Genomic DNA, 27,845 nt, shown 5'->3' with positions numbered 1-27,845 from the left:
AAAAAAACCCTTTTTGGCTGTTGAATACATGCTCAGTCCTACTAAGGTAAGATACAAATGCAGATATATTTCATTTTTATCTCCAAAGCTGCTATTTATGGAACCTTAGTGTGTAGCTAGTCTTTATAATGCTATCAGAATGTACAGAATAATTTCAATGAAATACAAAAAGGGACCTTACCTCATTATTAAGCTTGTTGATCTGTTGTTTTGTTTCTTCTGCTTTGATAACTAACACAGCAGCACCAACTTCATTCTCTGTAATCACAACAATGCATAGGAAGGAAGGAAGGTCATGTACTAATAATGTATAAGCTCAATATTGTTTCCTGGCTTTCTTGTAATCAGAGAGAGAACTGTGTACCAACTTTATCAAGACTAGCATTTAAAACTAAGTGCATTTCCAACAACTTGGAATTTCATAAAGACAGGAAAAATCATGATGACCACAGATTCAAAAATATAAAATCTTTTTTGAGCTGGGAGCTGAAATTTAATATTTAAATGATGTACTGCAGATGTCATATATTCTGTTGTGTTAGATGTTATGGCATTAGATCAGAAATCTATGTGGCTTCTAATGAAGACTTTGAGTCTTATATTCACATAACATTGTTTGTGTGGTATGTGTTTCATTTGATTAGTTTATAATGCACTATAATTCATCAAGTCAGACAATTAATTTAGCAACCATACTGAGTATGTTGAAACAGTATAAGGCACTTTTATTTTTCTAATTCAAAGGAAGCCCTCATTTGTTTCTTGTATGTTATGTAGCCTGAGAATAATTTACATTGGGATTCTTCCATAGTTCTTGAGGTATTTCATTCATGCCTAAGTTTCCACCTTAGAAAAATTAGAATTAACAAAGCCTCAGAATTGGCAGACCATCTTTTCTATTATTGGTGAAGATAATCTGCTAAGATTTGGACAACACTGTATTTGGCTGGACCCAAAGTTTTTTGGTGCTGTGTATCAAGTTTTAGCTGGGTTCTTTTTTGGTGTGTGTGTGTGTGTGTGTGTGTGCGATTACTTTGGAGTTAATCCAGGAGAGTGAGCTCTGTTTCAAAATAGGGCAGTGGACAGAGGCAGAACAAACCATATTATTAAATGTTAAGAGTCACTCTGAGAGTGAGATGGGCAATATCTAAATTTGATTTATTGATTAATAAATAAATAGTGGTAACCATGCATATTAATCACATTTTTAATATATTTCTTCTATTAGTATTAAATATTACAGCTCTCCCAAAGGGAACATTTCATAAAGTAAAGGTGCCCTGATGATCTAAGACTGCGATTTTAAAGTAACTTCTTCCAGAATGCAAACTGAAAGCAACTTTTAAATAGAAAGTGGTTTCAGAAACATTTTGCTGAGTACCCCCACGTGGCTCACAAAGGTAAGTCCTGAGCTCAGCTGAAGGGTGGGAGATGGCAGGTAGGTGGGGTGATGTGGGTGGGGCAACCTGTGGTCCCTCACAGGCCAGATTAATGGCTTCAGCAGGTTGTATATGGCTTGTGGACCTATTTTGAGGACTCTTGCCTTATAGCATTTCATTCTGGACACTATTAATCAATTATGTCAATTACTCAAAATAGTAAACTATTAGACAAATATTGTTACTGTCCTAATTCACTATTGTTGTATTGGTTTCTACAGTTTCTAAAGTCTTTCAGAAGGTAGCTTTGATTTGGAATGGCAATATTTATAATATCAAAATCTGCTCATTTATTTATTAAGCAACAGGAATGCAGCTTTTCATTCTGGTAGGATTTCATATGCCACTCCACTTACAGGTAAGGATTTTTCTCACAATATGCAATACAAAAAAATGCATTCCTCTCCAAAAAGATTCATTATGAATAATGGGTAAAGTGGTTAACTATAGCACTAACCCCCAATGATGGGAGATGATCTGGATTCTTGCCTCAATTGTTCAGAGTCAAACTCAAATGCCTGGTTTTCCTCATCGTTGCCATCATCCTCTGTTCCATCAACAATCCTATTTTTCCCCCAAAACAAAACGGAACAAAACTTAAGTTTGGACTATTTTCACAAACCTCATTGATCCACTCATGTTAAAATATAATATAAACAATGTATACTTTTTTGGAGCAATGTAATATTTACAATATGAATCTCATTATTTGAACCTAAACTCTTATAAGAACAAAGTAAAGTAAGATTGATGATTAGTGATACTTCAATTTGTATGTTTTTTTAAATAATTCTCATTGGTGGGTTATGATCATCTGACTGCAATGTTGCACGAAATATTATTGGCATCATTTGAGGTTAGAAAGTTTTATCAATATGTTTTTCAATAATGCTAATCTTGAGGCTAATTTTTATTTGTTTTCTCTATTATTGTTGTTATTGTTGTTAAATTATATTTAAAAACATTTAAAAATGCACCCTAGGGATGAAGGAAATATATATTTTGCATTTGAATGTGAACTATAGAATTTGTCATTTTTAAGCAATACATTTAATTAAAATTTGTACTTTATAGAATTCTGAGCCGAAGTATGCCAAAAATAAAAATATGCATCCTAGAAAAGTTTGTGCAAAAATCCATATAATATATAAAGACGTAAGGTAATTATTTTCATATTAACATTAAGAGAAATTAAAAATTTAAATTAGGTGGATTCATGCAAAAAACAAGTACTGTTGAAGAAATAAACTTATAGTGCCACTAAAATCACAGTATCTGAAAAGAGTTCTCAAAGGAAATTATCCAAAAAGACAAGATTCAGAGGATAAGGAGTGTCAAGTATTTTCAGAGGTAGTTAGACAGAAGCTTTTAATGATATATTAGTCTTAGCTAAATCTTGTGTGTGTAGAGATTATAAAATAGATATCAAAACTTGATGCCAAAGATTAGAGAACCATCCTAGCTAACTCTTTCCTGCTACTCATTGATTCATTTTTACCTGAATTTCTATTTCTCCTGAAATTCTAGTTTAATGAAAAGCTATTAGAGATCCCCACCCCATCTCCACCTCAGCATAATTTTCTTAAGAGGTTTCAGAAATATGCGTCCTGAGTTATTTTTCTTATTGATCCTAGAGAAAAACTTGCTTGGATCTTCAAAAGATACATAGGCTTATTCTCTCTCACAAAAAGAATGGCACCTTGGCCCCATAGTACATGCTATGGGTTTTTTTTTTTGCCCTTCTCATGGTTGGTGGGTTTGTTTATTTGTCAGTGAATAGAAGAGCTTGAAGATGGCTCTATGTATGTTACAGTGGCTTCAATATTTGCATTCCTGTCTTACGATTGTTCAGACTTTGGTACATGAACAGTTAAAATGTGGGGCAAAAAGTTTTCTTAGAGGAACTAATTGCCCTAAGCATAGAAGCAGCTGTGTTACTGCTATGAGAACTTCAGCTGGAAAATTGATAGCTGTGCTATGAATGCTACAAAAATGCTGAAGCTGTACCAGTATACTTGCTTTATACAGGAAAACAATAGGTATTTGCCATCTAATATGATAAATGCAAAATAGCAAACAAATGAATATTAAACTGTATGACAGACATTTATTGATTGATACAGTAATTCACTGACATTCTAATTTCTCAAAATATTTAAAGCTACAATGGAAGTTTGCAAATGAATGTTCAACTGAATTTTAGAACCATCTCTACCTTGCAAATATTTAAACTGAATATATTAAACTTGTACAGGTAATCCTAGACTACTGTAATTGAACCTCAAATTACAGCTGTAAGCAGGGGTGGGATTCTACTGGTTCTATCCAGTCCCTTGTAAACTTTCTAAGCAGTTCGGAGAACCAATAGTTAGAAGCAATCTCCTTTTGTTTTTTTCCACCCTTATTACATTCTTGGCAGACAGCCTAGACTTACTGTCTCCAGAGCTTCTTGAGGCTTGCCTTTCTTAAAGGGGAAGGAATTTTAACACTGCGGTTGGGAGGGAATACTTTGGGCAATCAGCACTTTGAAGAAATAATTGAATAATGAAGCAGAGCTTTTAGTGACAGGGAACCAAGATGAGTGACACTCATCAAGGCTTCTTGGCTAGCTAGAAAGATTTACATTTAAATGTGAGTTTACATACCCTTTCTAAGTTTTGGTCTAAAACTGGTTTTTGTGAAGGTTAATTATGTGCTTGGTGATGTTTAATCCTGTGTTTATTGATGGGATAATTTTCCCTATTCATCTTCAACAAGCAACAGCTATTGTTGTGATTTAATTATTTGTATTGTGTTTGAATTTTTTCCTGCCTCATGGTTTCTTTTTCTATTTGGGGAGGGGATCTTCCTCACTGCTTTAGTACTATCTGGCCCTGTCCTTTTGGGTTATATTTCCAAGAGGCAAGATGCAAGCTTGGCACTGAATTTTTTACTGCCTTTCTGGGTGGTATGTGACCTTTCCTTAAATCTGGATGATTTCCTTAGGGTATCTTATGAGGTGAGCGAGACCAACTGATATCTTTAAATGGTGCAAATGGATCTAAGGATTGCTTTTCCTGGATGTGCTTTTTCTGGAGGGCTTAAATGACCTCTCTGCTAAAGGGGTTCACTTTATGAGCAAGAGTTGGCTGCTTGATAGTTATCACTGCATTTTAACTATTTTCATTCCTCAAGATGCTATGGTACCCTGCCTGATTTGTAACTCTGGCTTGCAGGTATTTTTAATCTAATGATTGATATTTAGGGCAGCTTTTTGCAAGCAAATAAGCTTTTTGTATTTTTGTACAGGTGACTTATGACCATTTTTCACACCTATGATTGTTGCAATATCCCCACTATCATGAGAGGCCAGGTGAGGAGAAGCATCCCTTGACATGAATGATGTCAAGTTAGCCATGCCCACCCAGTCACATGACCACCAAGCCACACCCACCAACTAAGCCACACGCACAGAACTGGTTGTTAAAAAAACTGAATCTCACCCCTCTCTGTAAGTTGTAGTGATTGTTAATGGGTGATGTGACTGCCTGATTTTACAAACTTTCTTGTGACAGTTGCAATGAGAAACTGGAATTAAGTACCGGAAACCAGAAAAATGCCAAAAACCACAGTAATGTGATTTACAGTATCTTGTAAATCCTGTAAATGCATGAAGGGCCAAAATTTGATCACATGGCTGTCAATGGGGATGGGCAGCCATTGTAATTTTGGAACTGGGTTCTGGGCAGGACTGGTGTAAGTTCAAACAGTCTTGAAGTTACCAATTGTTAAGTGAAGACTACCTATGTGTGAAAATGAGCAGGGCATAGGCAGATCCATCTCAACACAGCCTATATATGTATTTATGACTATATATCTACTCACAAAAGACCCTTTCACTAATAACTATATGCATACAGCTCTACATGCATAGAGTGAGTATAATAGAACACTGAAATTCATTGCCATTTGAACTTCAGCACTGCTACCTTCCTTCCTTCTTTCCTCCCTCACTCCCAATTTTAAACAAGAACTATGTGGATTGTTAAAAAAATTAATAAATATTTTAACTTTTGTTCAAGGTGTAGTTAATAAGAATAAATAAATAAAGTTAAGAATAGAAGAGAATTTTTATTGGAAACTTACGGTTGTTCTCCCATCTCATTGGGCCAGAATTCGCGATCATGAGCGGTTTCACTCTGTGCTCTCTCATTGGAGGATCCCAATCAGGACCAGAACCACCTTGTAGGGTTGGTGAAGAAATGGGGCCACTTGTTGGGTTGAGGGGAGCTGCATCTCCCCTCCCCAGCAAGGAAAACCCCCTATGAAGACAAGCTGCAGAGGTGGGCTAAAATGGCCACCATGAAGATGGGAGGCAGTCCAGGTAACTAAGACTGTGTTGGTGTGGTGTGTGGGCCAGGTGAAATACTTGGACATTAAAAGAATCCCAGAATTAAAAGAAATAATTTTTATTAAAGATTGTAGAATCAGCAAACAGAGAGAGGAAGAAGGAAATTGGAAATTTATGAAATTGAACTTTGAAAAGAAATAATTTGGAAAATTTAGAGGAAAACATTTGACTATAAAAATTGAGGGGCTTCTGGTGTTGCAAGGCTTTGGCGGCAGCAGGAATCCACGATCGTGCGCAGTTCCTGCTGTGCTTGCCGCCGAAGTTCCTCCAATCCACTTGGTTCTGGAGGATATGGTTGCCCCATAGAGGCAACCAAAGAGAGAGGAGATCCAGACAGAGGCTTGGGGGTATCACAAACCCCCTCCCCAGCCAGCAAAACTCCTTTTTCCCAAGGCGGTGAAGCAGCAGTCAGCAATGGCTGCCACAAAGAAGCCTGCAGCCGGGTAAGGTTTGTGCAGGAAGAAGCTGGAGAAAGTGAAAGGTTTTTTTGGCTGAACCGGGACAACAAGGAACTCTTAAATACCCTGGAAATTAAACCACTTGAAGGATACATTGTTTCCCAAAGAAGGCTGTAAAAGTGGCGGAAGAAAAGTAAAAGGGAAAGTTATTTTCTCTCACTCTCCCTCCCCATGGAAATAGCAGAGGGAATCTGGAAAACCTGCTTGGGCACAACAAACCTGAAACTTAAAGCCAAGGAGGTAAAAGATCTTTGAATATTGGAATTAAAAACTAAAAAATTTCTTAATCTTTTTTTTTTTTGCTATAAGTGGGAGGGAAGAGGTAAAGAACTTACTTTAAGATTGTATTGAAGGAGACTGCTTGGACTTTATAAGACTAGAAATAAATGGTGATAAAACTTCTAGAAAATTATTTTGGATCTGTGTAATTGAATTCTACCCCAGGAAGAGAAAATATAAAAAGAAGAAAGTGCTAAATGAAATTTAGCATAAATAAATTTGTTCTGATTTGGATTTGCTTTGTGACTTTGGGATTCTTGGGAACTATTTCTTGAAAGATCAAAAACATTTGGGTTGTCTTTTTTAAAAAATGGCATTATCAGTTGAAGAACTACAAATGGAATTTCAAAAGCTGAAAGAAGAATAACAAGAAGGCAAGGGTTCTTCTGGATCTATTTTCCACTTTTTAGAAAAGGCGATTTCTACTAATCAAGAAATACAACAACAGGATGAAGAAGAAGGTTGGGAAGAAGCCATCTTTAATGGACAAATAATCTTAGTGGAAGAGGAAAACAGAAGGGGCGGGGGAAAGAGAATGAAGAATTCAGAACTTAAAAAAGCAACCAAGAAAGGGAAAAATAAGAAAAATCGAAATAATGTCAGAAAGCAACAGAAAAGAGAAATACAACAAAGAGGGAGGATTAAGAGAGTGGAGTTTGAGAGATGGGGGGAGCAAAAAGGCTAGGAATGATAAGAAAGGAAGGGAAAAAGCAAAGAGAAGTCATAAAGGTTTGAAACAAGATGTTAAAAAAAGGTTTTTTCAGAGATAAAGGGTAAAATATAACAAAAAATGATTCTGCGAAAGTACATAAGACTATATTGTAGATATTAGTATTTGAAACTGAGTTAGAAAATTGAAGTATTACATGAGTTAATAATGCAATAAAGGGAATTTATAAAAATGTTTAAGATTTAACAATAGAGTTGAATTTCCTAAGAAATATCGTTTTTACTATATTATAAACTTCAATACTCCTTTTTTTGTTTGATTATTTCAAAATGTAGTATTTAGAATGTATTAAGCAGAATCAGCATGGAAAGTATGTATTATTCTAAGTGTTTAATTTAGGGGAAAGATAAAAAGTTGTCATACTTCCACCAGTGATCACAGGAAAAATATTGTATTAGAAAGAAAAGATAGAGAAAGAAAGAAAGAAAAAATAGATCGTTGAAAGTGAACAGACAAAAGATGCAAGTAAAATTATTTAAACTGAGGTGAAATAAATAAAGTAGAATTAAGAGAGTGAATAGAAGAGAGAAAACATAGAAAATATAGAATGTTAAATAAGATATGAAATGGTATATTTGTGAGCATGAATTTGATTTATGTCTCTACAAAAAGATGTAACCCGGGGTAAGCCGCTTTCCAAAAAGAAGTTTTATGTATTTATGTTTTGTGTTATGTCTGTCTATGTTTGAATTAAAACCCTAGAAGAACGTTGGAAGAGAATAATGAAATTGTAAATAAGGCAGATGGATACAATGAATATATATAATTCAAGGTAAAAGAAATATAATTGAATATAAGGAAAGGGAGAAATAAAGAGAAGTTGGGAAAAGATATGAAGTTGAACACATATTAAATTGTGTTTGTATGGAAATATGATGATTTGGAATTATTTTGTTTTTAAATAAGATGCCTTATTTGTTTTTCCAGAAAAAGATCTCTTATGTTGTTACATTCTATGTTTTGTTTGTTTGTGTATTGATTTCAAAAATTAATAAAATTTGTTTTTTAAAAAAAGATGATTTATTTCTATTATGTTTTGTGAAAACCCAATAAAAATTTTCTAAAAAAAAAAAAGACTTGGAAATTGAACTGGATAATTATTTGGATTTTGGCACCAATAGGCATTAATCAAATGCTGGAATTGAATGTGTTAAAAAGAAATAACAGATAATAATTGGAATTAGCAAAATTAATAAAAACTTATAAAAGGGAAAAAGTGAAAAATAAAGGGTGAAATGTGAAAACAGAATTAGAAACGCCATCTAGTGGTAAAGGAAAAATTTCAGTGTCTCTTTGAAAAGTGCTTGGTTTATTTAAAATTGGAATGTGAAATGAAATAAGAGAAATTCTACTATAATAAAATTAAAAAAACCCAAAATGAAATATTAGAACATTACAGAAAAGAGATACATGAAGAAATTACCCCGGGATTGTTTGGTGACTTTGAAAAAAAGTTGGAAAAGAAATTAACAGAAGGAAACTTGGAAACAAAGACTTATAGACATTGACTGTTGAAACTAAACATAAAAGACACACATAGATTTAAAAATAGAAAAGATTGATTTTTTTCAGGATTACTATTAAACTAGATATAGATTTGATTGAAATAGATATGGCAATGGGAATTTACTATAAGAATATTAATTGATATTTAATAAAGTGATGAATAAAGTTAAAATGAATTATGAGAATTGCGATGGAAAGACTATTATCAGCTCCCAAAATTTAAGTGAACAGATTAATACCTTGGAAATAAATAGATGATTTAGAATATAATTGAGAAAAGAGAATACCATGCGGAATCTGAATATATATATATATATATATATATATATATATATATATATATATATATATATATATATACATACATACACACACACACATACACACACATACATACATACATACACATATACATATACATATACATATACATACATACACACACACATACATATATTATTCAGCTTTTTTCGGGTATTTTCCCACATCATTATAGTTGTGCTTTTAAAGTTGTAGCAACATTTCAGCAGAATCTCATCTGCCATCATCAGGCATCTGTATTGTGTTCGTCTGTGAGTCAGACTTTCACAGCCGTTTCAGTTTTAAATTTGGGGCTAGACTACTACTGTGCCAAAATGTTTTTTTCTTCATCCTGATTGGTTGGGAGTCTTGGTCTGTGTTTATTGGTCTTGGAGTTTGCTGTGTTCTGCTTGATCGGTGTTTCTAATATCTTCTGTCTGTTTTGTGGCTTTTTTTGTCTTGATTGGCTGGCAACATTGTGTTCCTGTATTGGAGGCTTTTAGTACGGCTTGGCTCCAAGCAAATGGACAGCTATCATTTAGTAGGAAGCTAGATTTCATCTGGGTGCCTGTTTGGGGTGTGTTTGAGCTGGAGGTATCGGGGGGATCTGTTTGTGCCCAGGTGTTTGCCTGGCTTGTGATGTGGAGATTTTTTTGTTTGTGAGTGCAGGCTTCCAAATAAATGACAGTCTGGTGGAATCATCTCTTCTATTCATGCTTTCAGGTCTTTTTTCAATCTCTATGGGTTCTCTGATAATTCTGTGGCTGGGGTTTTCTATAGTGGCTAGCGTTTTTGGTGCCATTGAAGTCGATGTTATGACCTGTTGCTTTCAAGTGTTGGACTAGTGAGGAAGTGTGTTCCAGCTTTTTTACTGCATTTTTGTGTTCATCCAGGTGGGTACTTATTCTTCTATTGGTCTGTCCAATGTATGTGGCAGGGTATGATGCACAGGGGACTTCATATATGCCTTGGTTTTCCAGGTCAGTTTTATCTTTGGGGTTTCTTAGGATGGCTGCTATTTTTCTGTCTGTTTTGTATTTATATGTATGGTATTCAGCTTTGTTCGGGTATTTTCCCACGTCGTTCTAGTTGTGCTTTTAAAGTTGTAGCAACAGAAGCCTGATGATGGCAGATGAGATTCTGCCAAAACGTTGCTACAACTTTAAAAGCACAACTATAACAACTTGGGAAAATACCCAAAGAAAGCTGAATACCATACACACACACACACATACATACACACACACACACACACACACACACACAGATATAGATATATGTTTTCATAGATTTTCATGGTACAGGTATGCAGGTCTTGACGTGTTTGGGTCTTTTCCCATGTAAGATTGAGAGCATCTTGGCAACGTTTCGATGAGGTCCCACTCACCATCTTCAGGCTGGTGCTTTTGGCTTCGTACTTGTGCGAGGATAACGTGATTGGAGCTGCCGTCTCCCAATATATACTGGTAGGGAGGTTGGCTGTATTGTTATTTCTTGATTGGTTGATGGAGTCGATGTTTGCAAATTGGCTGGCTTTTTCTTAAGAACATGTGTGGCTGAGGTATTGGCTGTGTGTCTATCAGCCTCCTGTGTTGCAACGACCTGGGTAATGGGCTGTGTGATGACCTTCTGAGTTCTATTGTTGTGACATCCTGGGCCTTGTGCTGTAATCTCCTGGGTCGTTGGCTGTGTTGCAACATCCTGAGGTTTTGTGGTGTAACCTCCTGAGTTCTGTGATATGATATCCTGAGCAAACAGACACATGCCATGAACATATCCAGGCCTCAAACTCGGAGCCAAACCAAAACCCGGAACGTCACATCACAGCCACCCGCTCAGGTTATCACATCATGTTTTTGAACTCGACACTTGCATGTATCATGATTTTCTTGCTTATGAATCAGACTTTCAAGTGTATTCACAGCATCCTGCAATTGTGCTTAAAGACAGAGTTTCTGCACCATTGTGACCTGACAGATGCTCCAATCATCTGACCTTAGACCAAAAATATAACAAGCCAACCAGGTTTTTAACTCTGTGCTGCTTTTAGTTTGATAGCTTTTTAAAATGACTAACTGATGTGAGAAGGATTGCAAGGCCATCCTTGACTCACTTTAAAAGACTAGGCAAAAGGGGCAATGGATTCTTCTCTGTACAATTTAACCCAACAAGAGGTGATATGAAGCAAGAATTACTAATGGGAAACCACTTATTTCCAGGCACTTATATTTTACATACAACATTTCTGCTTATGCTCTTGCTGTGCCAGAAATTAATCAGTTGCGCTGTTAGTGATAATAACATGCCACCTTTTAGACATGAAGCCAATCAGAGAGCAGTGCAAATGTTACATGTGGTTAGATCCTGAATTAAAGGTTGGAGTGAGTCCACCAAAGTATGCTCAGCAAGACTCATAACTGCATCTTCAAATGAGGTCATATGGGGCTGCATGAAAATGATCAAGAATTGGCTAAAGCTGTGATATTAATTAGTTTGAGACAGCCATATGCAATTGCTTTGCGCTGTTATGTATGGGAAAATTAATCAAGAAGCAGAGTTAACAATATATATTTGTTTTTAGTTTGTTTAGCTTTACATTCCAACTTACTTCAAATGCCTAGCCATGGTTTTCTGATTCAGATAGAAAGGGAAACTACAATTAGCATTGCCTTATTGGTTTGTTTCTCTTTCACAAGGAGCAAATTTAAACAGCAACTAGGTAACAGGCTATTATGGATGATAAAATCAGCCTTGTGAATATACTCGTCCACTAATCCTGTTTGTGCCCTGATTATAGCAATTTATTAAAAACCTGTCATATAATTTTTATACATCATGGGATTTTTTTTTTCTGTATGAGAATCATTCAGAAACATCTGTGGGATGCTGCATTTCAGATTGCAATAGATTTTTTAAAAGAAATACTGAAAATAAAATGAGGTAAATCAATATTCTATTGATTTGTATATGGATTTTAGTTGCTAGATTTTCTCATAGCTATCAAAATATCCATTCTTTAAAGGCGTATCTCCCTGTTTCTCTCTCTCTTTCTTTCCACACACACACGCACACACACACATGCATGCACACACACACATAAAAAAAACCCACGGTATTTAAAAGCAAGGTTCAATAAGTGATGGCTGAAGACATAGTGCTGCCAAAGCTTATGGTATTCTAACAACCCAACAAAATTGAATAATGAACTTCAGTTATTCTTATTATTAATGAAATATGTCATTGGCAAATTTGTGAGTGCAGTCAGATAATAAATTTTGGGCCCAATCTTCTATGTATTCCAGCCCCATTTAATGAACATAATGATAATCCCCATGACAGTTTTGCAGCCAAAATAAAATACCAATAAAACACTTCTTTTAGACCTGTGGAAACAGCAATGTAAATGGAAACAACACCAAGAAATAGAAAAATGTCTTAGTGAAATGCAAAAACAATGGTTCATGAATGTGTTATTTCAGCAAGGCTTTCCTGATGCTTACCGAGGGCTGAGGTCAGGAGGGAGGATGCTGTTTAGTGATGAAAGATGCAGCTCCAAGTTTTTCTCTTTCCGTTTGGAATAGTAATGGAGTTCAGTTTCATGCTTGGTTCTAGATGAGGTTGCACTGCAAACTCGGATGGGTGAGTGGAAGGGAACAGTACCTGAGGCCAACTGTTTCAAGTTTATCCCCAGATAACTTTTATTGCTTCCCGATTTCTTTTGTTGAGAGGCTGTGCTTCTTGTGTGAACTGGGGAAAGAGTTGCTGCTTCCTCTTCTGCCATGACTTCCTCTTCTTCCTCATCCTCCACAATGGATGGAAGTCTTTTATTTATGCTGCCATTTCCTTTGGAGTCTGACTAAAATAACGAATCATTTATATTAATTTTTTTTTTCAAAATAAAGGAAACTAGCTGTTATGTGAATATATCAGTTGTTGAGCTATAATCACTTGAATCTAACCAAACTCCCAGCCATGGTTCATTTCTATGCATTTATCAGCTTCTTGAAAAGTTTTTAAAAGAATGAAGTACATATGAAACATATGTCTGAAAAGAATGTAATCAATGCATTTAATTGGAAATGTTTTATAATTTTAGCTCACACTAAACAAGTGCCTTCTGATAGATTTATATCCTCAATAATAATGTTTAAAGATTTGTATCCCATATTTACAGCATCATTGACTCCAATTTAAATGTGTGGGCAAATTAACTTTTGTGGCTGTTGGTTATTTATCTATTCCTGTGTTATTATTCTTTTTCTTTAAGCTCAATTCATAATAACACAAAAAGAGAGCAGAAGAAGAAGACAAGCTGCTCCTTCTATCACTATTCAGTTGTTTTGGGGAGACAGGTAGACAAGTGGCAGTAGCAAGATGGGAGAAAATAAATAGCAGACCAGGGGAATATTGGCAGTGGGATCAGCCTGGAGAATGGGTCTCTTCAGATGGCCAGTGATAACAAATCCTGGCACATGCAACCAGAACAATTTTTATATCTGCTCAAAGAAATGTTTAATAAAAAGAAGAAGAAAACGTGTTCTAAAACAACTCCAAGCCATAAAAAAGATCATCATGAACATAATCAACATTTTAATTAGTCTTGCATTTCATTTGAAGTAGAATGAGGTAGCATTATATAATTGTTAAAGAAAAAGAGAATTAATATAGCTGAGTGCACTGGGAGAAACTGCTGTATAATTGGAACAGCCCCTTAAATCATGTTCCGTGTTCCAGGTCTTCATATCCTGAACAAAGGGAGCATTAACCTGAACCTTCCATAATACTAATAGCAGGTAAGTGGCTTCTTTGAGAAAAAGTACAATTGGTTGTATTTCAGGCTATATTTAGATTCCCTGCAGAAAGGTTGGTAGCTTACTAAAATATTATAGTAGTGCTGAATAGCAAAAAGTCTCATTACAGTTTGTGAGTATTCATGAAGAATGATTCAAAACAGAGATATTGTGAAATGCAGAAATCAAAGTGGTAACATTTGTATGTTAAGAGTAATAATGCTACAAATGGAATTTGGTTTAAAATTACATATAACTCTAGTTCTTTCAATGACCTCTTGTCATTTTGTATACCCATTTTTTATACAATTCATAACATATTATCCACTCATTAAGTAAGTAATAGTTAACCAAATACTATAACAATAGTTTGTGATGGCCTGTTCAATCCTTACATAGCATATTTGTATGAGGATGTTTTTATGGAAATAACAAAGATTTCTCTCTTTCTTTGTACTAACAAGTAAACTTACAAAATGCATTAGGTTCAAAGATTATTGCAATTACCCTTAAAGAAAGATTTGGCTTTCAACTTCAGTTTTCTTAAGATCTAAAAGAGACATTAAGAGAGCCAGTTTATTCTAGTGGTTAAGACACCAGGTCTAGAAGCTGGGAGACTGTAAATTCTACCACCACCTTAGGCCTGAAAACAACTGGAGAATTTGGGGTCAAACACTCTGTCTCAGATTTACTCAGTTCACAGGATTTCTATTATGGAAGAATATAACTACACTCTTGAGTATATTTATAAAAATAATAAAACAGGATAAATAAACTTTTTAAAACTGGATTTTTGCTAAAAGTTTAAAATCTAGTTTAAAATTAGCCCATGGACTGCATTATGTTTAATCTATATCTATATATGTCCATCTCTGCACACACACTCTAATTCAATTACAATTCTAATTTCCATAATAACATGTCAGTGGATAAGTGGATAGAGATCAGGTTACTTAGATCAAAAGTTATTTAGCTAGAAAAAAATAAAGACTAAAAATAAAGAAAATAAAGAATAAAGATTCATCTTAAATTGCTAACATATTCAAGAACATTAGCATGCTAATGTAAAAATCACTTGGTGCTTGGTATCCAGATTAAATCTAAGGATGGGTATAATAGTAATCAGGAAGAAGGAGAGAAAGCATGTGCAGAACAGAACATAGAGACAGTGTATGCTTTGAAAATGATTCAGGTTAGGTAGATGGCATCTATAGAAGTGTCAAAATTGGCAGTATGGTGGGTGGAGTGTGCCATGTTGCTGCACATACAAAAAGGTGGAGCCTGCACCATACAATACTCGGTTTTGTTGACTGTGATGCACTATGGGTTCTGGTAGATTAAATGCTTTGGACTTCATGCAGGTGTGAGTGGGGGACGTTTCTGCAATTAATTAAAATAGATACATTCATTTCGGCTTCCTGCCTTAGGCAGAAATCATGGTCCTGATGTTTTAATAGCTGTATTAGCTTTGATGACTAGGTTCCTTAAAACATTATCATCTCTCTCTTCCCCTCTTTCCACTGAGTTACATGGAAACTTCAAAAAGTCAGGCTGGTTTAATGACCAGCAGAGAGTTTTTGCATGTTTAGGATCCAAAGCAACTTCTGAATCATTTTAGAAGCATGCACAGCATCACAAAGCTTATGCTGTGTAAAAAGAAAGCCCCAGTTTAAATAACTGGTATCTCCAACTAAGGCTGGAAAAAAGTCCTAACTAAAATCATGGAAAATTGTGCCAATCATTGCTGATAATTTTGGGTTAGGAGGACTGATCATTTGATCCAATAATAGGAACCTTTTGATACTTATATGTCTTTCTTTTTAAATCATTGGGTGGTTATAATATAGTAAGACCAGCAACCATTAAAAGACAATAGAAAAAATAGGAAATTCTAGTCATTTGCTATCATCTGGTGATTTGTCTGGAATTTTGCAGCCCAGATCTGATAACCCTCGCTATTTAATCCTTATGCTTTATTTAGGATTTAGGTCAAGATACTCATTTTTGTTTGTTATATGTACTGAAATATGAGATTTATCAATGGATGAAAAGCATCATTCCAGATTACACTTCTTTTTGGTTGAATCTATATAAATACAGTTTGAAATACAGCCTATATACAAAAAAATATAAAATGTTTTCAAGGTCTTATCTGGAAAATAACACAAAAACTCCTGCATGGAAGGAAATATTTACTTATTTTGATTTATTTTGTAAGTATTAGCCAGATCGTTTAAAAAAATGTCTTCAGTCTAGGCCACTTGGATGCAATCAGTCCCGTGAGTAAAAGACATTTGGTTTATTTTCAGCTATGTACATAATACCACTGAAAATGTTTGTCATGCATTGTAAATTTTAATTAGTTATTTTTTTCCTCGATGCATTCAAAATGCTGAACTTGATATTTTATTTAATATGACATTAGGAATACCTTGCTTAGGAAGCCTGGAAAACCTAATACTTCAGATTTGACAGTCATATAGAAAATGCAGAGGATAAACATTAGAACCAATAGGCAAATAACCACATAGCACCATGGAATGAGACAGACTTTCAATTAAAAGGGTTTTGTACATCAAAATATGTCCACATATATTAATAGGCAAACATGCAGGGTTTAAATTTCAAATGGGAAGGGTAGCAATGGGACATGCAAATACACAAGCTTATCCATGCCAACTTAATTACATCAATTAAAGGCCCTTTAAATGGCCTTAAAAAAAAAATCAGTCCCTGGTAGATTCTGAAAATAGTATCTATTGTTTTGTTCAAAAGGGTTTGGGGTTAATTATATAGGTAATCTCATATTGAAAATGGACATCCATACCTGACAGATGGAAGACTTGTTTGATAATCTGGTGATTACCTGAAAGAACAACAGATAGAGGAAATGGCGAATACCAGAATTTGTACACACGAGTGGTTTTCAGAATGAATTTTAGAGCATAATGTAAAAGGGAAATCTCACATCAGATGCCTTTCAAGTTTCTTTCTGACATTAATTAACAAAATATGTTTATAGAAAGTGAAAAACTAAAAAGTAATGGACTTCCAATTTATACCAAAGCTCCTTTTTTGTTAAGAGGGTTGTATTTATGTTGAATAGAGAGATCTTACATTCATCTTGAAGTAATTTCTTAGTGAAGTGAAATAGTGAAGAAATGTGATAGAACTTTATCTGATATCTCTTAAGGGAAGTTCTATGTTTAGCGGAACATCTCTATATTCACTAAATATATGAGTGTTGTGTGTGCCTGCCCTGTGTCCACTAAACAATTCTCTAGTACAGAAGTATAATGAAATACAACTGCAATTATCAAACTACAATCAAATTCTTTTCGTATCTATGCCTTTTCATGGACTGAAGACACATATCATCATGGTATTTATTTCAGCAGCAAAATAAATGTCTTGAGTCTAATCCTATGAATTAATCTTATTTCTTCAGCGCTGATCAGGTGAACTGTGTAGTTGAGGACATACTTTTGTTCATGTTGATGGACTTACACACTTTTAAAAGATGGATCTGATGGATATCAAGCAAAGCCAATCTTGTGGTAAGAAATGGTAAGAAACACAGAAAACATGTTTAGAAAAAAGATAAGATCACTAATCTACTTATTCATTCATATACTTCCATTAGTTACATTTCTTCTGTATTCTTGCAGTGATGTCTTTATGGTTTGAAAAATCTAATTGGCACAGAATGTAGCACCTGTGTATTGATATGAACACTTACAGTATGTTGTAAGTCTTGCATTAGCTGACTTTCAAATTGTTTTATATTTTAAATGCATTAAGTAGCTTCTGAGGAACAATTCACTCTCTGAGTTTGAAAAAGAACCTCTTTTTGCATCTCTAAAATGTACTTGAAACTGAAAATGCAAAGTCTTCAAGAAAATTTCCAAGAATCATTGACTTTCCCTGACTTTCTTCCAGATTTCTGCTTTGTATTAGATAATTTATAGTTTTGACTGCTACTGTATTGTTATTGATTCAGTTATTGAAAAGCAGATGTCTTAACTTTGTCCATTAATTCTTTGACTTGTATTACTTTGGGTATTGCTCTGTTTTTAATTTTTTTAATTGTATTAAAAGCATTGTAGAACTTAATAGGCAATCATGTCACATTTTAAATAAAATGTTAAAGAAGAAGGATTTGTGAGGCACCACCTAAAATATATACTGAATTCTTGCTGTGTGTTCTGTATGTTTCTATGCCATTTGCAAATATGCACAAACCAAAATCAGCCTTACAATTAGTTTTACACTTAAACTGGCATGCTAATATGCTTAATATTTTTTTCAAAAAATTGCAACCATTTTTGTTTATGAACCTTGTTAATAGTATGTAGATCAAATGCCATTCGCTTTGTACTTGAGGATATTCCCCCAATGTGGTAATGGAATTACAGGAGCGTATGACAAGGGATTAGTGTATCACTTAAAAGCTTAATGACTCATACATGCTCATCTCTCCAATTTTTCTTCAAGTAGGAAAGAGTGATTTTTTAAAATGAAATATGTAAATCCTGTAGTTGCATTCTATTGAGAGATATACAATCTGAAGGACCTTTTAGGTGAGATAGAATTGTTAATGTGACTAAAGTCAATAATTGAATATAATATTCTCAAGATAATTTCCCTATTGAGCACCTTCTGAATTTTAATTTTTTATTTCATCAGCTTGTTCTGTCTGTTCTATAGCTTCTGTTCTATTCTGTTGCTTTGTTATGCTCTCCAATGGGCAAGATAACACAAAGCTGATGCCTCACTCCAGCTGCTCCCCTAGTATTAGTGAAGAAAAAAAACCTGTGTAAATTTAAGTAGAAACAGAATGCAGTTTCTTTTGTATTTCAATTGATGGTTATATTTTATAGTGAAGTGAAAGATTATGAAAGCATAATTGGACAATTAAAGAATTGGACAAATTGTTGTACCCTGCCTTTTTAGTTTTAGAACATTTTTTTTCCTATGCATTTTTTGTTTTTGCACAGATGTTTATCTAAAAAAGGAGATTGGTGTGCTCCCAATGTCCTCACATAACTGTTCGTTAATGGATGAACTCATGGATAAGTCAGTGCTACTATCAAGACTGAGAATGCCTTTTTCAATGTCCCCATATTTTTGTCTCATTAGCTCTCTTCTCCTAACATGTTTTTTTATCTGATGTTCCTGGTTTCTCAAATATATTTACTTTTAAATATTATTTTGGATTCTGCAGATGTTTACCAGGGATATTTTGACTAGGTTGGCCCCCAAGGTCATCATTTTGCTGATCCTTAGATAAAGTAAAACACAGTTTCTGATCCAGCCAGTATTTCTGATGAAACATATGCAATAGTTGTGGAAAAGGAAGTTTTATATATAATTGCTACCTAATTGCTAATGACCTAAGACAGGGGTGTCAAACTCGCATCGTCATTGCAGTGTCATGTGAAGTATTGGGACTTTTCCCCCCTTCGCTAAACTGGGCAAGGGCATGCCAGCGTGTGATCCATCCGGCCCGCGGGGCGTGAGTTTGACCGCCCTGACCTAAAGAGAAGAAGAGAATGGCCAGGAGCAAGTTGGATGGATTCAGTTATAGTGGCAATAAGTGCTTAATTTGAAAACCTGAAAGATTAGTTTAGGGACATAGAGAAAACCTATCAATGTAGTTGCTAACAGTGAGCAACAGCTGGATTGCACTTAATCAATAAATCAATCAAACCATTGTAAAAGCTGTATATCAGAAAGATCATTCTCTTGCTTTTTTGGAAATATCAGCATTCTTTGGGCAAAATGGGACAAGCCAGACTCAATATTGTGCTTATTCTGCACAGACATAAACAAGCCTCATGCAAGTTAGAGCTCAATGTTGCAGACAATACAGCTATCACCACTTTGACAAAACAGTCTCAGTGAGATGGAGACAGTTTAGAATTTATTCAGATGATGGTCCTCCAACTCTCTCTTCAGTATTAAAAATGACAGAAACTTCATTTATATTGTTTTAAAGGTTATTTTCTATACCACAGGTATCAAACTCATGGCATCATGTTGCCATCACATGACATATTGCACATTTTTCTCCTTTGCAGAGATGGATGGGTGTGGCCTGTGCATTTTTCTGTGCATTATAGCCTCTCAGGTACCATGTTTTTAAAACATAGATAAGCAGCTTTATAAGCTTGTGGATTTCCTCTCACACATACAAATAACACACACACATGCATGTATACCACCACCCTCTAGTTAAGCTTTATAATCAGATGCTTCAATAATAATCCTAGAAAATGAGCTGAATGAAAGAGAAAATTCAGACTGGTTGAAAAACTAAATATACCCAAATTTTGTGACTATTTCAATTACCAGCAGAATTTCAATATTAATCTAGTATGTGCCTTTTAATAACATTTTTTAACGTATTAGTTCAAAGCATCCTACAAATCTGATCAGTTCAAATGTCTAAGTTAAGTGGGACAGAAATTGCCCAAGTGGCCTCTCTGTCTTTCTCAGATACATTTCCTTTCATTTGGGCAATGTTAACTACTTATGATAAACATTTTAATACATTTCTTACATTCTCAGATACATTGAATAATAAATGCTTGATTCCTGAACAGATATATTTTTCTAAACACAAGAATTTGAAATATTCATATACTGTGCTAATCCAAAGGCCAACTTTGCATCAAAGACAGAGCCTACCTGGCATAAATCAAAGTAAATCATTTATTTAGTGACTCAGAAGTAAATATCAAGGAAACTGATGGCACTTGCATGTATATCACCTTTTAAGCTCCCTACCAACCTTGTCGTATTTGGAAAATTGTCATTTCTGGTTTACCTTTTAGTAGACAACAAATGACTGATTGCTTGATCAGGATTGGAGTCATTGTGAAAGTAATAAGGAGAGTGTCATTTCCCTTATAGTATGTCTGCCTGTCTTCCTGCCCCCATTCCCAGACCCACAAGAGGGAATGTGTACGAGACAAGAAGGCAGAGCTGGGTTGGCAGAATTAAGTACATCATCAGTTTAGAGTCATTGATTTACCACAATTCCAGCCTCTCCTAAATTCCATTGATCCTTATCTGGCACCAATTGTAGTGTTTAATTTTAATTGACTATAGATTCTTATGTATAGGCTTGAATATATTTTCTATGCTACAGCTTTACAGATGGTCCTGTTTCTTTGCAACTGACAGGATGGGAGGCAAAAATTATGGACAAAATCCAGGTAGTAGCTGTTTTAGCTTGATATCTTTGAAAGCGAAAAGAGTGAATCTATTCTTGGGTATCTGGAAGTCATTGTGTGAATCTATTTCTGTATGCTGGAAGTCATTGTATGCTAAGAAGTGTAGAGTCAGTTGTAAACAAAGTGTGTTTAAAAATGTCCAACTTCGTATTTAAGTTCATGAAACAAGTTAACCCTAAATCTGGTTGACAAAAGCAATTGCTAGCTATATTAGTGTTATGTATAATAGTCTAATTCAAACAATGTATTAGATAATTAGCTAAATTCGACATTATATTTGTCTGTGAAACATGGCTCAATGCATCTCTCCCTGACTCCATTACCACAGTAAGAGACTATCGTGTTTACCGATCAGATCATGAAATTCGTAGAGGAGGTGGTGTTGCTATCTTCTATAAAAAGTCCTTACATCTAAAAAATATCCAAGTTACCCAGGAGCTTGCTCTTCCTGAGACCATTATCTGTGAACTATCCTTAAATATCACAATTCGATCCTTACTATGTTACAGAGCACCTGATTATGACATCGAACATGTAAACAAGCTAAATACACTACTAACATGGGCAGCATCCTGCCCATACCCTTTTATCTTTCTTGGTGATTTCAATCTGCCTCATATTGACTGGACCCTAAATGAATGTACAACTGAAACCATACATGCAACCTTTTACAATGCTGTTACAAATCTGGGACTGGAACAACTAGTAACCAACAACACTAGACTAAACAACTCCTCGATCTCATCTTCTGCAATAGTTTGAATTTAATTTACGGAATACAAACTAAAGAACCCTTTTCCAGCAGTGACCACAATATGATTGACTTTTGTCTCAACATACGTCCACACAAAAACCACCACAATGATGTAATCCCCAATTATAATTTCAAAAAAGGCAACTATGATCTTATAAACAACGATCTCTCATCCCTTGATTGGCAATCTCTATTCACTGGATGCAATACTGTTGAAGACCATTACAACATATTTTTACTTGAAGTCAAAAGAGTCATCAAACTATATGTACCAACAACAACTCCCAAAACAAAACAAAAAAACAGATTGCCCATAACAATAAGGAAACTTCAATCCAAAAAGAGATCACTCTGGTGGAAAAACAAATCTGGTCACGTTGCCAATTTCAAAAGCCGATACAAAAATTTATGCCACCAAATAAAGACTGAATGCACCAATTATCACATTAAACAAGAGGAAAACCTTCTAAGCACCAATTCCACCAGTGCTTTTTACAATTTTGTAAACAACAAACTAAAAGATTAAAGGTCCATCCCACCCCTGATAGGACCTAATGGTAAAGACTGCAACGAGGACACCATTAAAGCCAACATCTTTAACACATTTTTTGGCTCAGTATTTGTAAACAGCAATGGATCATGCCCAGTATTTCCTAGCTGAACCACAGATAACTACAATGATCTAATACATATCGATTTTACAGAAGACAATGTTGAAAAAGCACTACGCAATCTAAAACCATCTCTATCTATTGGACCGGATGGAATATGTGCCTATTTCTTAAAAAAGCTATCCACTGCCATAGCCAAACCTCTAAGCATAATCTTTGAAAAATCTTTCAGGACCAGCTCCTTGCCTAACCTATGGTCACAAGCCACAGTCATCCCCATCTTCAAAAAGGGAGACCCCAGCCTAGTTGAAAATTACAGACCAATCTCCTTATGCTGCGTCTCCTGTAAAGTCATGGAATCAATTATTAACCAATCCATCATCCTCCACTTAGAGACAAACAACCTACTCTCCAATAAACAATTTGGTTTCAGAAAAAAACTATCCTGTAATCTGCAACTCTTACACTGCAAAAACATATGGACTACACAACTTGATCAGGGCAAAACAATAGATGCAATCTACATAGACTTCTGTAAAGCCTTTGATTCAGTGGTACATGACAAACTACTACTAAAAATAAAATCCTATGGTATCTCTGGACAACTGCATAACTGGATAGAAGCATTCCTGTCAAACAGACAACAAATGGTCAAAATTGGGAGCGTCCTATCAAATTCTGTACCTGTCAATAGTGGTGTCCCCCAAGGCAGTGTTCTAGGACCAACTCTCTTCATACTCTACATAAATGACCTCTGTGATCATATTAAGAGCAACTGCGTTCTTTTCGCTGATGATGTAAAGCTGTTCAATACCACAGACAATACTGCTACCCTTCAAAAAGATCTTGACTGTGTATCAGAATGGTCAAACAAATGGCAACTTCAAATCTCAACAAATAAATGCTCTGTCTTACATATTGGCAAAAAAAATCCGAAAATAAAATACAAGCTGAATAGTCAAGATCTTGTTGATGATCCAAGCTCTGTAAAGGACCTTGGAATACTCACCTCTAATGATCTAAGTGCTAGAGCCCACTGCAACTACACAGCCAAAAAGGCATTAAGAGTTGTTAACCTAATCTTACGTAGCTTTTTCTCTGGTAATATCACACTACTAACTAGAGCATACAAAACATTTCCTAGACCAATACTCGAATACAGCTCATCAGTCTGGAACCCACATTACGTATCTGATATTAGCACAATTGAGAAAGTCCAGAAATATTTCACAAGAAGAGTTCTCCACTCCTCTACTCGTTGTAGAATACCTTATGCCACCAGACTTGAAATTCTAGAACTAGAAAACCTTGAATTACGCCGTCTTCAGTCTGACAAGCATGGTATATAAAATCATACATTGCAATGTCCTACCTACTTCAGCTTCAACCATAACAACACAAGAGCACACAACAGATACAAACTCAAGGTTAACCGCACCAAGCTTGATTGCAGGAAATACGACTTCAGCAACAGAGTGGTCAATATCTGGAATACTCTACCTGACTCTGTAGTTTCTTCCCCAAACCCCCAAAACTTTAACCTTAGACTGTCTACTATTGACCTCACCCCTTTCCTAAGAGGTCTGTAGGGGGCGTGCATAAGCGCACCAACGTGCCTACCATCCCTGTCCTATTGTTTCTTTTATTTTTCTTATATGTACCCATTTCATGTATTCATAACTATGTATACACTTATACTTATTGTAAACAATTGACAAATAAAATAAAATAAATAAATAAATAAAATAATAGATAACTTCTCATAACATGTTGACTTGCAAACTATCCAATCCTTAATCCTGTTCCCACTTCAATTTATTATATGGTGGTGATCCATCTGTAATATGTGAATGCAAGCAAAGTGTGGTTTACTTGTTTAGGAAACTCAGTCAATTGTTGATTATTTAATAAACTCTTTTTTATTGCTGTTGGAGGTAGAATTATCGCAAGTAAAAATGTACTCTATTTCCCCACTCCATAGCATGTTCATAATCAACAGTTTTAGAGAAAGTGGTCAAGGGGTATATTAAAACTGGAGATATTAATGCAAAAGAGATGGTTGTATGATTTAAATATTTAAAGTTATGTCATTTGTATAAAGATGACAATGAAATAAATTTTAAATTTTATAAAATTTTAAAAAAATCTAATTCTTTGCAGTTCTCCAAGTACATTTATACTCCATGGCTAAAACAGGTAACAGTATAAGTTTAAATTCACAGATAGAACTTGCAATATCCAGAAATAAACCATGGCATCTTCCATTGCCTATGATTAATTATCCTCTTTAAACCTTAGCATGGTAAAGACAAGATTGTCTGTTGCTTTTTTAGTTTTTCCAAGGAAGCATGTTAAACATGTGCTGCCACAAAGAAAATACATTTATGCAGTTAGTGAACAGAAATTTGATATCAGCTATTTACCAATTTACTGTATTTTTTTCATCAATGGCTATGTAGCATATAATACAGTATAGGTAAAATCACCCTTCTACCTATCAAGACTTCTTACTTTTATGGGATCACACACTGTATAATTTTACATCATGTGTATCATTTTTCTCCCATTTGATAACTTTCAGATGCAGTCAGGTGACATCTCCTATAATTTTTAGCCAACTCCTGGTCATACAAACATAGCTCATATTTTTCTCCAATTTTGGTTACACACACGGACAACGGAACTTCTTTCAATGTTAGCTGTGGTGGTTATCCCTCCCCCCTCCCGCCTTGACAATGTCTTCAATGCTTTGTAGCCTCCATCACCACCACCACCCCTTTCTGGTTTGAAAGCATTTCAGGAAAGCATTCCAGAGAGGAGTTCCTTTTAGATGTGTTTCCTCAGGAGTTAACTGAGGGGTGATAAGTTGAGGAATCTCAGATTGCTGGAAAAAAGATAAGACAGAGTGCACATTAAATCCCTTGGTCATTTCATCACTCAAGTAAAGGCCAAAATCCTTTCTACCCATGAGAATTTTGCTTATTTATTGATTAAATTGCAGCAATCTGGGTGGCTGACAAGATGCAACATTAAAACACAAGCAACACAGAATACGCAACTCAAAAGAATGTCTAGAATCAATTAAACCGAAACATTCCATATGATTTATCTGTTCTTCCTTTTCCAACAATTATTTTCAACCTCAAAATGGGGAAAAAATGAAATAAATTGCAATAAAGTTCAACCCTACACTAACACCATTTTTTCTACTTCAAATGTCTTATTTTATTAGTGTAGGAGGAAGCGGTTAGTGACATGCAGTTTCATTTTTCAAATATCGTGAGAAATGGATTATTCTGAATAAGCATCAAATCCACAGATGTGGATTTCCACTTATCCAAGTAAACCCTCTATTCCACCACAGAATAACATATATTGCTAGCATCCAACTGAACTGAAGGCAAAGGAGTAATGCCTCCCTCCAAGGTTTTTTATCCTTTGGGACTTCATTAATACTTGTGGAGTGACATTTGAAATCTGTGAGTCATTCAGAATGCTATGGTGCTTGGTGTTTGTTAATATAGGAATTACAATGTAGCAATAGGAGAAAGTGTAGTAATTATATTTCTTGGAGTACCTTATTAATTTCACTTGGTGTCTTCTAACTAATTAATTCAAGGTTACTGCCAGCAAAACAGTAGGTTTCCAAGAAGAATTAGCAAATTTCATACACAGGGATAGTGAACAATGAACGCTTTCCAAACTTATTTGAAATTTTGCCAAAGGCTTAAACATAATTTAATCATTTATTTTGCCATCTTAGATTTTTTTTCATCCAGAGGTTGGAAGCTTGTAATGAAAAATAAATAAACAGCATAACATCTGTTAAAAATAAATTCTCCTGTATTTCCCCCATAACTGTTCATGTTCAGATTGATGAAAAGCAATTTGCTTTAGAAATCCTTTTCTTTCAAAGGAGAACATTTCAGAGAAATTCTCATGGGTGGAATATAGCTTTCTTGTACAGTGAATGTACTTTTTTAATTGTACAGTCATCTTTTCAATCATCATCAGCACCTCTGGCTTCCTACTCCTAAAGAAATATAATGAAGAAACTTATTCCACTGAGTTTTTTCAGGAGCACTACTAGTATCATTAATGGGAGACCTGTCCTTGAGAAAATGCTGCATTAGATCTCCTTCATCTGGAATTGAAAGAACCTGCAAACACCCTTTCAGAGTAACAGATTTAATTAAACACATAATAGTAGTTGTTAATTGAGAAGTACTACTATCAGACTTATTTTGTCTTCCTAGACTAACATGGTTTGCCTATTCCAATGTCCTTTATCTGGGGGGATTCAAAAAAATTCTAGTTATGGGCAGAAAAATTCAGTGGGCAATGTTGAAAGGCCCCTTATATTTAATGATTTAATGTAGACAGAACAGCCCAAAAGCATTCATTAAGAATAATATATTCAATCTTGTCCCTTTGTTTTTTGAAAGTATGTAAGAGGTACTATGCAGGTTTCAGAAATACCGAAGCTGCACAGGGCAGCTTAGGCTGGAGGAATACACAGATAAATTATGTGGGCTGGGAAGGGTGCTTTGGTTCTTTCTTTCCTATTCTTCCCTTCTTTCACTTCCTTCTGTCCTTCCCTTCCCTTCCTTCTTTCCCACTCCCTTTCTTTCCCTTCCCTTTCGAGAAGGACAGTAAGAGACTGCAGTTGGTCGGGAAGGAAGCAGGGATTGCAAGAGTGGCTAGGAAACTGTTTTGGAATATTGAAAATGAAAATCACATGACTGCAGCAACAGCTTGGCACAACTAAAGCAGCAACAGCCTGGCAGCTCTGAAAAAACCACAACTTCTCAACATTCATTGCCTGAATTTTGAATGCATTATGTAAATTAGCTTATTTGAGGTACCTTGGTTCAAAAGTTGTTACACTATGATGCACAGTTCACCCAGTTAAGGATTATTATAGAATCGAGAATTTTAGTAATATATAGATTTTGTATTTTTTCTGCCTGAGAATAAAGTAAATATTTGTGCAACTTCACACCAATTCACAATGGACTCCATCAGTGTGAATAAAATGGGATCTGGATGTCACAAAGCAACATCTTTGGGCTGAAATAGAATTTATCATTAAAGCCAGTTTAGTGTGGTGTTTAAAGGCATCAGGATATAAAACAATCTGTTTACAGTGAAGTCTAGTTTTGCCTTGGGTGTAAAGAAGCTGTATGACCTTAGGCCAGTCATTCTTTTTCAGTCCACCAGGACAGCAGCAGGCTATTTCCTAAAATCTTGCCAGGGAAATCTGGCAGTCTGTAGGAATCAAAACTAATTTGAAGTTGCATAAATATTCACACACTACAATATCAACATTACATTTTGAACATGCATGTAC

General features: G+C 35.0%; 1 protein-coding gene across 3 annotated transcripts in view; it reads right to left on the bottom strand.

Moving 5' to 3' along the window:
- The window catches only part of KCNH8 (potassium voltage-gated channel subfamily H member 8), a 255,309-nt gene that overhangs the window by 5,551 nt on the left and 221,913 nt on the right, over positions 1 to 27,845 (bottom strand). For 2 of the 3 annotated variants that reach the window (XM_026708251.2, XM_087918079.1), the window contains 4 exons: positions 16,720 to 16,758; positions 12,603 to 12,958; positions 1,897 to 2,003; positions 182 to 258 (listed from right to left, as the gene is read on the bottom strand). In XM_026708251.2, the coding sequence (XP_026564036.1) occupies positions 182 to 258; positions 1,897 to 2,003; positions 12,603 to 12,958; positions 16,720 to 16,758 (579 nt within the window). The remainder of the gene's footprint in view (positions 1 to 181; positions 259 to 1,896; positions 2,004 to 12,602; positions 12,959 to 16,719; positions 16,759 to 27,845) is intronic. The other variant, XM_087918078.1, reaches the window with a different exon arrangement.

The sequence above is a fragment of the Pseudonaja textilis genome, chromosome Z, assembly GCF_049901715.1.
Source record: "Pseudonaja textilis isolate UNSWEBS1 chromosome Z, rPseTex1.2, whole genome shotgun sequence".
Taxonomy (NCBI): Eukaryota; Metazoa; Chordata; class Lepidosauria; order Squamata; family Elapidae; genus Pseudonaja; species Pseudonaja textilis.
This window is presented reverse-complemented; position numbering and strand designations above follow the sequence as displayed.